The 15216-nt window shown below is 42.0% G+C and overlaps 1 protein-coding gene across 1 annotated transcript in view; it reads right to left on the reverse strand.

Annotated features, from left to right (window-relative positions):
• LOC134934191 (extracellular calcium-sensing receptor-like) overlaps window positions 1–15216 on the reverse strand; it is a 46205-nt gene that overhangs the window by 15736 nt on the left and 15253 nt on the right. Inside the window, exons 2-4 of the mRNA XM_063929681.1 lie at window positions 12224–12515; window positions 767–980; window positions 150–643 (exon numbers count right to left, since the gene is read on the reverse strand). Coding sequence (XP_063785751.1) covers window positions 150–643; window positions 767–980; window positions 12224–12515 — 1000 coding nt within the window. The remainder of the gene's footprint in view (window positions 1–149; window positions 644–766; window positions 981–12223; window positions 12516–15216) is intronic.

Raw genomic sequence — 15216 nt, forward strand, 5'->3', positions numbered from 1 at the left:
CTGACTTTGTAAAATGCCCGATGTTTGCTGCATTGACCACAAACATCGGACATTGTATTGTTATCTGCTCCCATTACATCCAGGCCATGGTATTTATAGTATATAAAATCAAATTACATGTGACTTCTAAATCTTAGACAGTATATTACCTGCCATGGTTTGAAATTCAAAAAGTTTGAACAGGTTCCATGGGAAAATGGACCATCACCCGCCTTGCAGCTTCTCAGATCATCTAAAGCTTTAGCCAAAACCATCACAGATGAATAAGTGTAATAAGAATATTTTAAGCTGCTGATATAGGTGGAGCTGCTGCTGACGTCATCTAACCTCTCCTCTCCTGTACATTCTTTCAATGGGGCCTCCAAATGCCCAGTAAGGTTTGTCCCATACAGAAATTTGCAGCTGAAAACTTTCTCCCAGTAAAAGTTCACCCAGGTCCCCTCCATAGACTGAGGAGGACGTATCTTGCTGAGATACTGGCTTAATCCTGGAACCACATACTCAGTAGCGGCAAAGCCAAGAGTGCCAGAAAATATGTGAAAATAATTTCTTGTTGATAGTAATATGGTCCTGACCCAACCGGCATTTCCAATAAAAATCCTCCCTGTGATGTTCTGTTTCAACATTTCATTTGCAACAGGAACTGATTCAAAGTCGACAGAGAATACAACAATCACCTTAGCCTATGACTCCTTAATAACCCTCACTATATGTGGAGCATTGCGATCTGGCTGTCCTAGACGTATATGTTCAGTAAAAGCTATACATGCTCCAGCCTTTATTATCTCGTGCTTTATTGGCTGAATTCCCAGAAGACCATAATCATTGTCGGTTGCTAGAAGACCAATCCAGGTCCAACCAAAGCTTAAAATTAGCCAAGCCAGTCCAATAGACTGGAGTTTATCGCTTGGAGCAGTCCTGAAGAAAGATGGAAACATTTTCTGGTTACTCAGTAAAGAGGCGCTTGAATATGGACTGACCTGAAAATAAAGAAAGTCATAATATTAATAAACTAAACTTATGACAGAAACACTTGCAGTTTTATATATATATATAGTACTGTGCAAATGTTTTAGGCAGTTGTGGACTGGAAAAAATTATGCAAAGTATGAATGCTTTCAAAAATAGAAGTGTTAGTTTCTTTTTATCAATTAACAAAATGCAAATTTAATGAACAGGGGAGAAATCAAAATCAAATTAATAGTTGATGTGACCACCCTTTGCCTTCAAAACAGCATAAATTCTTCTAGGTACACTTGCACACAATTTTTGAAGGAACTCGGCAGATATGTTGTTCCAAACATCTTGAAGAACTAACCACAGATCTTCTGTGGATGTAGGATTTCTCAAAACCTTCTGTCTCTTCATGTAATCCCAGACAGACTCAATGATACTGAGATCACGGTTCTGTGGGTGCCATATAATCACTTCAAGAACTCTTTGTTCTTCTTTAAACTAAAGATAGTTCTTATTGACATTGGTTGTATTTTTGGGGTCATTGCCTGGCTGCAGAATACATTTGGAGCCAATCAGATGCCTCCATAATGGTATTGCATGAAGGATAAATACCTACCTCTATTTCTCAGCATTAACCACAAAGAAACTGGCAATGTTGAGGACTGTAGATGCAATGGTCTGCCAAGGAAACAGTATATCAGATGAGAGACACATCATGCTTACTTCCCTTCAAAATTAGAAGATGTCCAGCAGTGCCATAAGCTCCGAACTGGCAGAAACCAGTGGTACACAGGTACATCCATCTACTGTTTGGAGATGTCTGGTCAGAAGTGGTCTGCATGAAGGAATTGCAGCCAAAAAGCTATACCTTTGAAGTGGAAACAAGGCCAAGTGACTTAACTATGCACAAAAACATAGGAATTCGGTTGCAGGAAAATAGCAGCAGGTGCTCTGAACTGATAAGACAGTTTGTACGCTGAAGGGCTGGAGTGCAGTACAATAATGAGTGTCTGCAGGCAACAGTGAAGCATGGTGGAGGTTCCTTACAAGTATGGGGCTGCATTTCAGCAAATTAAGTTGTGGATTTGGTCAGGAGTAATGGTGTCCTCAGTGCTGAGAAATACAGGCAGGTACTTGTCCATCATACAATACAATCATGGAGGCATCTGATTGGCTCCAAATTTATTCTTCAGCAGCACAACAACCCCAAACATACAGCCAATGCCATTAAGAACTATCTTCAGTGTAAAGAAGATCAAGGAGTTCTGGAAGTGATAATATGGCCCCAACAGAGCCCTGATTTCAACATCATTGATTCTGTCTGGGATTACATGAAGACACAGAAGGATTTGAGCAAGTCTACATCCACATGTTCTCCAAGATGTTTGGAAAATCCTCCCTGCCAAGTTCCTTCAAAAACCATGTACAAGTGAACCTAGAAGAATTGATGCTATTTTGAATGCAAAGGGCAGTCACACCAAATATTTGATTTTGATTTCTCTTCTGTTCATTCACTTTGCATTTTGTTAATTGATACAAATAAACTATTAACACTTCTATTTTTTTTAAAGCATTCTTACTTTGTATCATTATTCCATGCCTGCCTAAAATTTTCACATATACACAAACATTTAAAGTCATTTACTACATACTCATATATCTCCTTAGCAATACTGCCAGGGTGGCATCCCAAATGTATCTAGAGAATGTTCCCAATGCGTTATAAGGGTGCACTAACCAGTCAAATTGTATTTACCCATTAAGAAGAGTACATTCATCAATGTTTCTGTCCTGTTTGGACCTTTGTCATCTTCATCATATCAATATCCAAAAATCGATTTTCCTTCAATTTTCCCCTATCACCATTCGTTTCACTACCTATAATATAACAATTTCATATCTCTCACCAGTCCATAAAATACCTTGGTATTTACATTACAGCTACGTTACATAAACTTTATAACTTAAACTTCTCACCTATTATCTCTAATTGCTTTAATAAATAGCGCTGCTTGAGAGTGTAGTTTGTCCCAAACTCTCAGATTGCTTTAAAATGTTCCAACTAGACATTTGTAAAGCAAATGTTCTAGCATGATCTAAAGCCTTTACTAAGTTCACCTGCAATCTAAAAATACAAAGATTTCTCGATTTCTTTTAATAAAAATGACAAAATCAGTTGTCTTAACGTTTTCCAGGTGGCCTTTTCCACTGTGTTGCAGATTGGTTGTTAACTTGTGAACACTTTACAGTTATTTTGAGAAACAAGGCCCTCTTTACCCCTCATACTCCAGTGGGTACTCCACATCTGCAGATCATCTATCCCTCTTAATATACAAACCCAACTCTTCTTTAAAGACACATATGCAGCTTGGCTTGCAGTCAACAGGATATTAGACAAGTATCACAATAACTCCCAATACTAGACCATTTGGGAAAATCCTGATTCCATGAGGTCCGTAAATAATGCCTGGTTTCTAATGTGGAAATATAAAGAAATCAGAGCCATTTCAGATATCTTTGACCTAGGAGGCCATATGTTCTTTTTCAGCAACTATGAGACTAATTTCAACTCCCAATTTTTTATGTAACTACAATGACACTATTTCGCAATGAGTAAATCCCCACAGCCCAATGTTCAGGGCCTCTCTCCCACTGACACAGTTAATTCATTATTACATTTCCTAATCTCAAACATTGGTACATGAATTCTGACTTGATAGCAAAAGACAGTATCTGTCTATGGAATGCTATAATTGGCGGGGTCTAATCATTTACCTTAGATAACTGATCCTTAGGCCATAATCTATCCCACGGGCAAGTTACTAAATGTATTAGATTTCTCTGCTCTTCAAGAGGTCCACTTAGAAAACCTTCATAGAGCTTATGTTTCTCCGTTATAGTGCCATTACATGTTACCAGAGGAATCTGGTCATTGCCCTAACTGTAATGTCTCACACACAGATTATATCCAGAACATGTGGTTGGTTATGTTCAAAGGTCTGTCGCTGATGGAACAAGGTTCTGAATTTTATTACCCAACTTAGTCACCTCCGCTTACCCTTCCATCCTTTACTGTTATTATTTGCTGATTTTAGTGCTTGGAAGGTAGATTTTGATATTGATCATCTCATTACCATCCTCATGCGTATTGTTACGGAAGCAAAGAAAGTTCTGCTCCACAAATGTATAAAGAAAACCAGCCATAACTAATGAGACCACAGAAATGCTTCTTCTGGTATAGAACAATGTGTGCAGCATTTATACAAGAAATGGGAACCACATATTATTACACTCCTATCATCTATTCATACTCAAATTACCAAGAGATTTGAATCAACCACTTGGTATCTGTTGAGCCAAATTCCCCGATTTGGGGTTTTCAGTGCTATGGTTTTCTTACATTGTATTACTGTACTGTCCTCTGTCTGATCCAGGTTACTCCGGTGTGCTTATACCCTTGACAATTTTCACAAGCAATGTACTGTTTTTGTGGTAATTACAATACTCAACATAATGTTAATGTTTACATTCAACTTTTATTGTGAATGACTTGTTATTTCTTGTTACATCGATGTCCTTCCTACATCCCCTCCCCTTTTTTACACAATTCAAATATTCATGAATCTGATATCAAATTAGATACCCGAAAGTTTTATTCCTGTTATAAAATCAGAGGTTGCTAAAACATAATTTTATAAAACATGATACACATAGTTGATATTAGTTCACAACTATTATCCCAACCCGTAAACATATGCCATAGTAATGGTAGAGGCAAAGTATCTGAGGTATGTTGTGGGAAGGGGACAGATTAAACCCCAACCCATTAAAATAAAGGCAGTTGCACTCTGGTCTAAGCCAGAATGAAAGTTTCAGATTGGAACATTTCTCACTCTAGTGGGTTATTGCAGCTAGTTTATACGAGGGATGTGCAGCGGGCACTTTTCGTGTTTTGTGTATTGGTTTTGGATCTGGATCCCCGCTTGTGTTTTGGATCTGCATTGGTTTTGCCAAAACCACACAATATTGTTTTAGGACAAAAGTTTGCACCGAGTTCGCTTGGTGACTAAGCTAAGTCCACTTGTGACTTGTGACTAAGCTAAGCGTCACAAGTGGACGGCACAAACACCTGGCCCATCTAGACGTGGCATTGTGTTGCAGACAGGATGGCAGTTTGAAACACTAGGCCACAAAGAGTACATAATGCAAAGAAAAAAAGAGGTGCAAGATGGAATTGTCCTTGATCCCTTCCACCCACCCGTATGTTGTATAAACAGGACATGCACAATTTAACAAACCCATCATGTCAGTGCCAGGGTCTGCCACACAACTGTGGCTGAAATGATTGGTTCGTTTGGGCCCCCACAAAACAAGCCCTTCAGTATTGTGTACATCCTCATCCTCACAGAGTATTAATTCTTCCCTGCTGGAATCCACCATCACAGGTCCCTCAGTACTTTCTGGAGGCTGGTCTTCCCAGAAGAATTGATAATTCATTTTTGTTAACCTCATCTTCTACACATTGTGCAGAAGTAACCTCCTATGCTTATCATTGACAAGGTTACCGTCTGCACTAAAAACTCTTTCGGAGTACACACTGGAGGGTGGACAACTTAGGTAAAATAGAGCCGGTTTGTACACGGGCCTCCAAATTGCCTCTTTTTCCTGCCAGTATGGGTACAGACTGTCTGACGTGCCTACTTGGATGCTGTCACCCATATAATCCTCCACCATTATTTCAATGGTGACAGCATCATATGCAGTGACAGTAGACATGTCATAAATTATTGGCAGGTCCTTCAGTCCGGACCAGATGTCCAAAGTTGGTCCTGCCTGTCCTGCATCACCACCAGCGGGTTGTTTAGGAATCGGATATCTAAGTTGTTTCCTGGCAGCCCCAGTTGCGGAAAAAAAATGAAGAAGGAGATGGTGCCGTGTCACATTCCGCTTCAGCTGACAGTATTTTTAACAGCAGGTCTTTGCACCCTGCAGCTTTGTATCTGCTTTAAACCTAGGATCAAGCATGGTGGCCAAAATGTATTGGTCTGATTTTAACAGATTGACCTCCCTCGGATCCTGGCAAAGGGCTTCATCCACAAGTCCCACATACTGAGCAGAATCGCTCCGTCTTAGCTCCTCCTTCACTTTCTTCAGCTGTTTCTGCAAAAGCCTGATGAGGGGAATTACCTGACTCAAGCTGGCAGTGTCTGAACTGACTTCACGTGTGGCAAGTTTGAAGGATTGGAAAACCTTGCACAACACGGAAAGCAATCTCCACTGCACTTGAGTCAGGTGCATTCCCCCTCCTTTGCCTACTGTATGTCATAGGTGGATGTATAGGCTTGAATGGCCTTTTGCTGCTCCTCCATCCTCTGAAGCATATACAGGTTGAATTCTACCTCATTAACACCTCTTGCTTCAGGTGATGGCAGGGCAGGTTCAAGAGTGTTTACTGGAGCTCCAGTCTTTGGCACACAGTCGCTGAATGGCGAAAGTGTCCCAAAATTTTTCGGCCCACCAAATTCATCTCCTGTATGGCCCTGTCATTACTCAAAAAATGTTGCACCACCAAATTTATTGTGTGAGCAAAACATGGGACATGCTGGAATTTGCCCTGATTTAATGCCCGCACAATGTTGGTGGCATTGTCTGATATCACAAATCCCCAGGAGAGTCTAAGTGGGGTAAGCCATTGGGCGATGATTTCCCTCCATTTCTTTAAGAGGTTTCGGAGGTGTGCCTCTTGCTGAAACCTGTGACACACTGCGTAGCCTGCCTTGGAGCGAGCTGGCGTTTCTGAGATGCTGCCACCGGTGCCGTTGCTGTTGTTGCTGTGCAAGGCGATACATCTACCCAGTGGGCTGTCACAGTCATATAGTCCTTAGTCTGCCCTGCTCCACTTGTACACATGTCCATGGTTGAGTGGACAGTGGGTACTACCATATTTTTTAGGACACTGAGGACACTTTTTCTGACATCTCTGTACATTCTCGGTATCGCTTACTTAGTGAAGTGGAATCTAGACAGGATTTGGTACTGGGGACACATTACTTCCATCAATTGTCAAAATCCCACTGCTGGCGGATACCGGACGCATGTCTAACACCAAAATAGCTGTCAGGCCTTGGTTATCTGCTTTGCAACAGGATGACTGCTGTCATATTTCATCTTCCTCGCAAAAGACTGTTGGACAGTCAATTGCTTAGTTGACGTAGTACAAGTGGCCTTCTGACTTTCCCTCTGCGATAATGATCAACTCCCAGCAGCAACAACAGCAGAAGCAGCAGCAGTAGTAGGCGTACCACTCAAGGATCTTCCGGAGGAATCCTGGTTAGGAGAGGACTCATCAGTCATGCCAGGGACATGGCCTGCAGGACTACTGATGTTTCTCACTGAGGAGGAAATTGACACTGAGGGAGTTGGTGTGGCTTGCAGGAGATTGGGTACAACAGGAAGTAGGGATTTAGGTGTCAGTGGACTGCTTACGCTCTTACACAAAGTTTCTGAACTTGACAATGACTTCTGATGAATGCGCTGCAGGTGACGTATAAGGGAGGATGTTAACATCCTTACTTCATTACCCCTACGTATTACGGATTGACAAAGGCAACACACAGCTTGACACCTGTTGTCCAGATTTGTGGACAAATAATTCTACACTGAAGAGGTGGCTTTTTTGGTATTTTGCCCAGGCATGAAAATGGGCCTATTTATCCCACAGACAACTGTCTCCCCCGGTGCCTGATTTAAAAAATTACATCACCATCAGAATCCTCCTCGTTAACTTTCTCCTCAGTGCCAGCAACACCCATGTCCTCATCCTGGTGTACTTCAACAGTGACATCTTCAATTTGAATATCAGAAACTGGACTGTGGGTGCTCCTTCCAGAACTTGCAGGGGGCGTGCAAATGGTGGAAGGAGCCACCTCTTCCCATCCAGTGTTGGGAAAGTCAGGCAACGCAACCGCTGACGCACTTGGACTCTCCTTGGGGATTTCTGATACCATATTAGAAATAGAATGCGTAGTTCTTTGCTGTGCTTTTGCCAGCTTAACTCTTTTCATTATTCTAGCGGGAGGATGAGGGCTTCCATCGTCATGTGAAGCTGAATCACTAGTCATGAACATAGGCCAGGGCCTCAGCCGTTCCTTGCCACTTCATTTTGTAAATGGCATATTGGCAAGTTTACGTTTCTCCTCAGACGATTTACATTTATTTTTGGGGTCATTTTACTGAACTTTGGCTTTTTGGATTTTACATGTCCTCTACTATGACATTGGGCATCGGCCTTAGCACAATGTTGATGGCATTTATCGTCCATGTCATGGCTAGTGGCAGCAGCTTCAGCACTAGGAGGAAGTGGTTCTTGATTTTTCCCTATTTTATCCTCCAAATTTTTGTTCTCCATTATTTTTCTGGGGTTATTTAAACAATATGCGGCACAGGAGAGCGTACCCCTACACCACACAGGGCAAACCCTGTAAAAATTATTTGGATAATAACCCTTTTATTTGGAGTTATTATAATAATATGCGGCACAGGAGAGCGTACCCCTAAACCACATACACACGGCAAAGCCTGTAAAATTAATTTGGATAATAACCCTTTTATTTGGAGTTATTATAATAATATGCAGCACAGGAGAGCGTACCCCTACACCACACAGGGAAACCCTGTACAATTATTTGGATACTAATAACAATTTTAGTTGGAGTTATTATAATAATATGCAGCACAGGAGAGCGTACCCCTACACCACACAGGGAAACCCTGTACAATTATTTGGATACTAATAACAATTTTAGTTGGAGTTATTATAATAATATGCAGCACAGGAGAGCGTACCCCTACACCACACACACACGGCAAAGCCTGTAAAAATTATTTAGATACCCCTTTTATTTGGAGTTATTATAGTAATACGCAGCACAGGAGAGCGTACCCCTACACCACACACAGACGGCAAAGCCTGTAAAAATTATTTAGATAACCCTTTTATTTAAAGTTATTATAATAATATGCAGCACAGGAGAGCGTACCTCTAAATCACACACAGACGGCAAAGCCTGTAAAAATTATTTGGATAATAATAACCCTTTTATTTGGAGTTATTATAATAATTGGGGTAATTCTGAGTTGATCGCAGCAGCAAGTTTTTTAGCAATTGGGCAAAACCATGGCCCTCATTCCGAGTTGTTCGCTCGCAAGCTGCTTTTAGCAGATTTACTCACGCTAAGCCGCCGCCTACAGGGAGTGAATCTTAGCTTCTTAAAATTGCGAACGACATATTCGCAATATTGCGATTACACCTCTCTTAGCAGTTTCTGAGTAGCTCCAGACTTACTCAGCATCTACTATCAGTTCAGTGCTTGTCGTTCCTGGTTTGACGTCACAAACACACCCAGCGTTCGCCCAGACACTCCCCCATTTCTCCAGCCACTCCCGCGTTTTTCCCAGAAACGGTAGCGTTTTTCCGCACACACCCATAAAACGGCCTGTTTCCACCCAGTAACACCCACTTCCTGTCAATCACACTACGATCACCAGAACGATGAAAAAGCCGTGAGTAAAATTCCTAACTGCATAGCAAATTTACTTGGCGCAGTCGCAGTGCGGACATTGTGCATGCGCATTAAGCGGAAAATCGCTGCGATGCGATAAAAAATACAGAGCGAACAACTCTGAATGAGGGCCCATGTGCACTGGAGGGGGGCAGATATAACATTTGCAGAGAGTAAGATTTGGGTGGGTTATTTTGTTTCTGTGCAGGGTAAATACTGGCTGCTTTATTTTTACTCTGCAATTTAGATTGCAGATTGAACACACCACACCCAAATCTAACTCTCTCTGCACATGTTATATTTGCCTCCTCTGCAGTGCACATGGTTTTGCCGAACTGCTAACAAAATTCCTGCTGCGATCAACTTGGCTTTACCCCCAATATGCGGCACAGGAGAGTGTACCCATAAACCACACAGGGCAAAGCCTGTAAAAATTATTTGTATAATAACCCTTTTATTTGGAGTTATTATAATAATATGCAGCACAGGAGAGAGTACCCCTACACCACACAGGGAAACCCTGTACAATTATTTGGATACTAATAACAATTTTAGTTGGAGTTATTATAATAATATGCAGCACAGGAGAGCGTACCCCTCATCACACAGGGCAAACCCTGTAAAAGTTATTTTGACTAAATATTAAAAACCATTGTATTTGGAGTAAATAATATATAGCACAAGACAGCACCACTGGACTTATACGGCAGTACCGCTGGAGTTATATAGCAGTACCGCTGGACTTATATGGCAGCACCACCACTGGACTGGACTTATATGGCAGAACCACTGGACTGGACTTATACAGCAGCACCACTGGACTTATGACAGCACAGGACACCACCACTGGACTGATGCAGCACAAGACAGCACCACTGGACTGGACTTATACAGCAGCACTGGACTTATGACAGCACAGGACACCACCACTGTGTCTGGACTAATGCAGCACAAGGCAGCACCACTGGAATGATACAAAAGAGCAGGTCTCCACCCCAGGTGCCACGCCACTTTCCCGCACAGACACTGAGGAGACATGCCCCCTTGCAACACTCTCCAGGACTGGAGTGAAGATGGCAGGGCAGGAGATGCAAAATATACAAAGTCCGGATCTCGCGTGAGTCAGACACCAGGATGATGACGTTTTGCCTCGTTCTGGGATTCTGGCGGAAAAACCAAGCCGTACTTGGTTCTGGACTCGGATCGTGAAGTCCTGGTCAGTTCAGGTCTCTGAGATCTGAACCCGCTCATCCCTAGTTTATACTTGACTTTGCAACCTGAGCAACCCCACTGACTGAGTATTTAAAGAAAAACTCCCCTGATAAAATAATCTGATCTCAACAGGCAGAAGCAGCCTGCGAAATCTAAGGCAAGCTTTATGTATAGAACCTGTGTTGCAGGCACTAGACTTTCAAAAACAGTTTGTGTTGCAGGCTGATGCCTCTTGAACAGGGTTGGGTGCAGTTTTGTCCTAAGTGGTAGATGGGGAATAAAAGTCCATCTTATACCTAAGCCAAACAATTCTTACCCAGCGAGCGAAAGTACTCCACAGTGGAACAGGAGTGCTTGGCAATTAAGTGGCCAGTAGAATACCTGACGTACTACAGTATTCGTTAGGAAGTCAGTTTCTATTGATTACCAATCATGCACCATTACAGTGGATGCACACAAATAAAAAGGTGAATACTCAGGTGACATGCTGGTTTTTGGCTTTACAGCTTTTCAAATGTGTGGTGCAACATTACCCTGGAAGGCTCCACATCAATGCAGATGCTCTCTCCAGGAAGTTTATATCTTCCGATCTTCCAGTCAACCCTATGTTAAAGCTAAGGGAGGGGGAAGAGGGGACTCAGGAGAAGAGGCGTATTTCCGGATGGGTTGGAGAAATAAAGGCAGGTGCAGTAGAACCTTTGCCTGAACAGTTGATAGATTCACCAAGGTGGTTGAAGCTAAGGGGAAAGGAGTGTGACAGGGATTGCACAAATCTGACATGGTTATAGAACTACTGGATTTGAGATCCAGTCTAGGTATTTTGGGCGTTCAAGTCTGAGTAGGGGTGTAGTATGGTATGCCGGCGGCCGGGCTCCCGGCGACCAGCATACTGGCGCCGTAAGCCCGACCGCCAGCACACCCACAGTGTGGCGAGCGCAAGTGAGCCCCTTGCGGGCACAGTGGCGCGTTACACGCGCCACTCTATTTATTCTCCCTCCAGGGGGATCATGGACCCCCACGAGGGAGAAAAACTGTCGGTATGCTGGCTGTCGGGATTCTGGTGCCGGTATACTGTGCGCCGGGATCCTGACAGTCGGCAACCTGAAGACCACCCCTGAGCAGCAGCAGGCATGATTACAGACACCTGTCAGTTTGTCTTAAAAAGGTTTCAGACACAGGAGTCAGGGCTCCTGATGGTGAATCATTCGCCCAGGTGATAGGCCAGGGGGTGGCTAGTATTAGGAGTCCTGGATCTGCTGTTTGGACACTGCTGTTTGTGTTACTTCCTATGACATGTGCTATACACATGTCCTTTTGTAAGGTTTGCCTGTATTGGAAGCTGTGGAGTAATAAACCTGTTAATCGGAACTTTTACATTGGTGTATGTGATCCTTGCCACACAATCATGTTTACTTGTCATTTATATAGTGATTTATTTACAATGGTGGGAACATTTTGTGGTTATTTAATACAGGTTTTTCAAAACTTCTTACCTGTGGGTATCTGAAAGCTCCCAGAACATGAGCCAAGATGATTGAGTTTGCAGAAATTATGGATCCAATAATGGCAGGGAAAGATGGCCGAGAACTACACTGGCTGCTGGAGGTGATCGTGGTGAACTCAGTCAGGAATTGTAACGCTCCTTGTAATTCATAATGTGGTATATTACAGGTGTCATACATCTGGAACCCTAATGTTACATTTGGGAGAAAATTGTCATCCCTGTTGATCACTTCAATGGTGTGGATCATGGTCTGAGTCAGATGGTAGTTGTCCAAGCTGAACCTTTAGGATAAATAACAGAATATAAGATATTTTCCTTTCTTAATTAACCTTAATTTAACATCACAATAAATAGTGTGCATAATATCTGCAAATAAACACGATCTTGATACTAAAATACATTTTATAATTTGTGGTCTAAATGGGAGCTAGTAATGTTGTATATCTACTCAACCTGTATGAGATTACTTACTTTTGCACCCACCTGTCCTATTTCAAGGTACAGGCCCACTTCCTGGTTCTGGAGAACATCTTAGTAAGAGGGTGTCAGGGACCTCAGTAAGTATCCCTGGCAGTCGGATGGTTTATCACTTTAAATATGGACAGAGCACCGTATTTTGAATATCTAGACACCCAAATTCCTCATACTTCCATCACCAATGGTGACTACTCAAAGGGGCCACTGGTCCCCCAACATAATATCTAACAATGTGCATAGGCTCGGCAACACAAGTCCCACACAGTTACCTGCATAACATTTTACACATGAAAATCGGTACAAATTCAAAAGGGGGCGTGGTCACTGGGTAAGGGGGCGTGGTTACTCCCCTTTTCCTATACTTTCAATGGAAGTTTGGAGAGCCAAAAATCGGTACAAACCATAAAAAAGGTTATGTACCTGCCGAAAAGGTACAGTTGGAGGGTATGTACCTGATCACACCCTGCTTCCACCAATTAATAACATTATAGCATTACTCTAGCGGTCTAGTCTTCTCTTCAATAAGACTGGGTTCTGGAGCATATATGAAATGCTAACAAAGAATACTTTACAAAAAGGTACAATGCTCATGAACAAAAATGTGTTACAAAGAAAAACTATTTTCAAAAAGGGTTTGCAATTTCAATAAAAAAATAGGGAATAATTTACAGATAACATGCAGAAACCTGTGCTGAGGAGATACAGATGTGTCCTCATAGTGTAAATCTTGACTGCAGACAAGCCAAACAGCCAACCTTTTGGCATGCCAGGTCCAGTGAGACTCTGCTAACGCCAGGCGTCTTTTTACCGAAAACGTGTCTTAGAAGCAATGCGATGTGGCTAGGATACACCAGGAGACCTCGTAGATTCATTAATGATATGCATAGAGTAGAGTTGGGAAAACAAAAGGATTTTTCCCACGCACTTTGCGAGCTATTAGTAACAAGAACTGTATACTATGTAATAATAGAAAATTTAGAGCTCTTCGTTACATATATTTTGCAAATATGATAAGCCTCCAGGCCACTTCACGGCCGCTCTATTACTGGAGGTACCAAATACTAAGTATAAGTCCAGGTCGTGGACCTGACAAAGTCGGCTCAGGCCCAACCACCCCAGGGCAGCACACCATTGACATACTATAGTGTTAATATTTGTTAATAAGAAAGAAGCAGGATCTATATGTTAGAAAGTGATACAAAAATATGGGTATTAGTAAAATACTCAAAAGAGTAAAATTAGTGGAAAAATAAAAGTGTTACACAAGTGCTAGATAAATATTATGCCGTGCTGCCCCAAGGTAGCCCGGTATCACTTTCTAACATATAGCTCCTGCTTCTTTCTTATTAACACATATTAACACCTGGCCCATCTAGGAGTGGTACTGCAGTGTCAGGCAGGATGGCACTTTTAAAAAATGGGCCCCAAACAGCACATCATGCAAAGAAGAAAAAGAGGTGCAATGAGGTAGCTGGATGACTTTGCTAAGCGACATAAGTGTGTGGCACAAACGCCTGGCCCATCTAGGAGTGGTACTGCAGTGTGGCAGATTTAAAAAATAGGGCCCAAAGAGCACATGATGGAAAGAAAAAAAGAGGTGCACCGAGTTGCTGAATGGCTAAGCTAAGCTTGAGAAGCTGAGCCACCAGTCATGAACATAGGCCAAGGCCTTAGCATTTCCTTGCTAGTTTGTGTAGTGAATGACATATTGATAATTTTACGTTTCTCATCAGATAATTTCTTTTTTTTCCTGATTATTAATTTTTGCTTCTTGGATTTTACATGTCCTCTATGACATTAGGCATCGGCCTTAGCAGACGACGTCGATGGATTTGCATCATCACTGTCATGACTGGTGGCAGCAGCAGCTTCAGCACTAGTGCTAGGAACTGGAATTGGTTCCTGATCGTCCACTATTTTTTCCTACAAATTGTTGTTCTCCGTTTCACTGGACATCACCCCTTTATTAATACAGCACACAGAACAGTGCCCCTTAATTTTCACAGTGCCCCTGTATTCTTACAGTATAGAGGACCCGTGTAATGTTATTTTAACAGCAGTAGCACCCCTGAATATATACAACACACAGGGCCAGTGTAATGTTATTAAGACATCAGCACCCCTATATTTCGCAACATACAGGAACAATGTACTTTTAATTTGTAAGAGAACTGCACCCAAATTTTTATAGCAGACAGGGCCAGTGTAATGTTATTAAGACATCAACACCCCTATATTTCAAAGCATACAGGAACAGTGTGCTTTTTAATTTTTAACTGCACCCAAACTTTTATAGCAGACAGGGCCAGTGTAATGTTATTAAGACATCAGCACCCCTTTATTTCAAAGCATACAGGAACTGTGTGCTTTTCATTTTTAACTGCACCCAAACTTTTATAGCATACAGCGCCAGTGTAATGTTATTAAGACATCAGCACCCCTATATTTCAAAGCATACAGGAACAGTGTGCTTTTTAATTTTTAACTGCACCCAAACTTTTATAG

Source organism: Pseudophryne corroboree, chromosome 6 (assembly GCF_028390025.1).
Source record: "Pseudophryne corroboree isolate aPseCor3 chromosome 6, aPseCor3.hap2, whole genome shotgun sequence".
In the NCBI taxonomy this organism is placed as follows: domain Eukaryota; kingdom Metazoa; phylum Chordata; class Amphibia; order Anura; family Myobatrachidae; genus Pseudophryne; species Pseudophryne corroboree.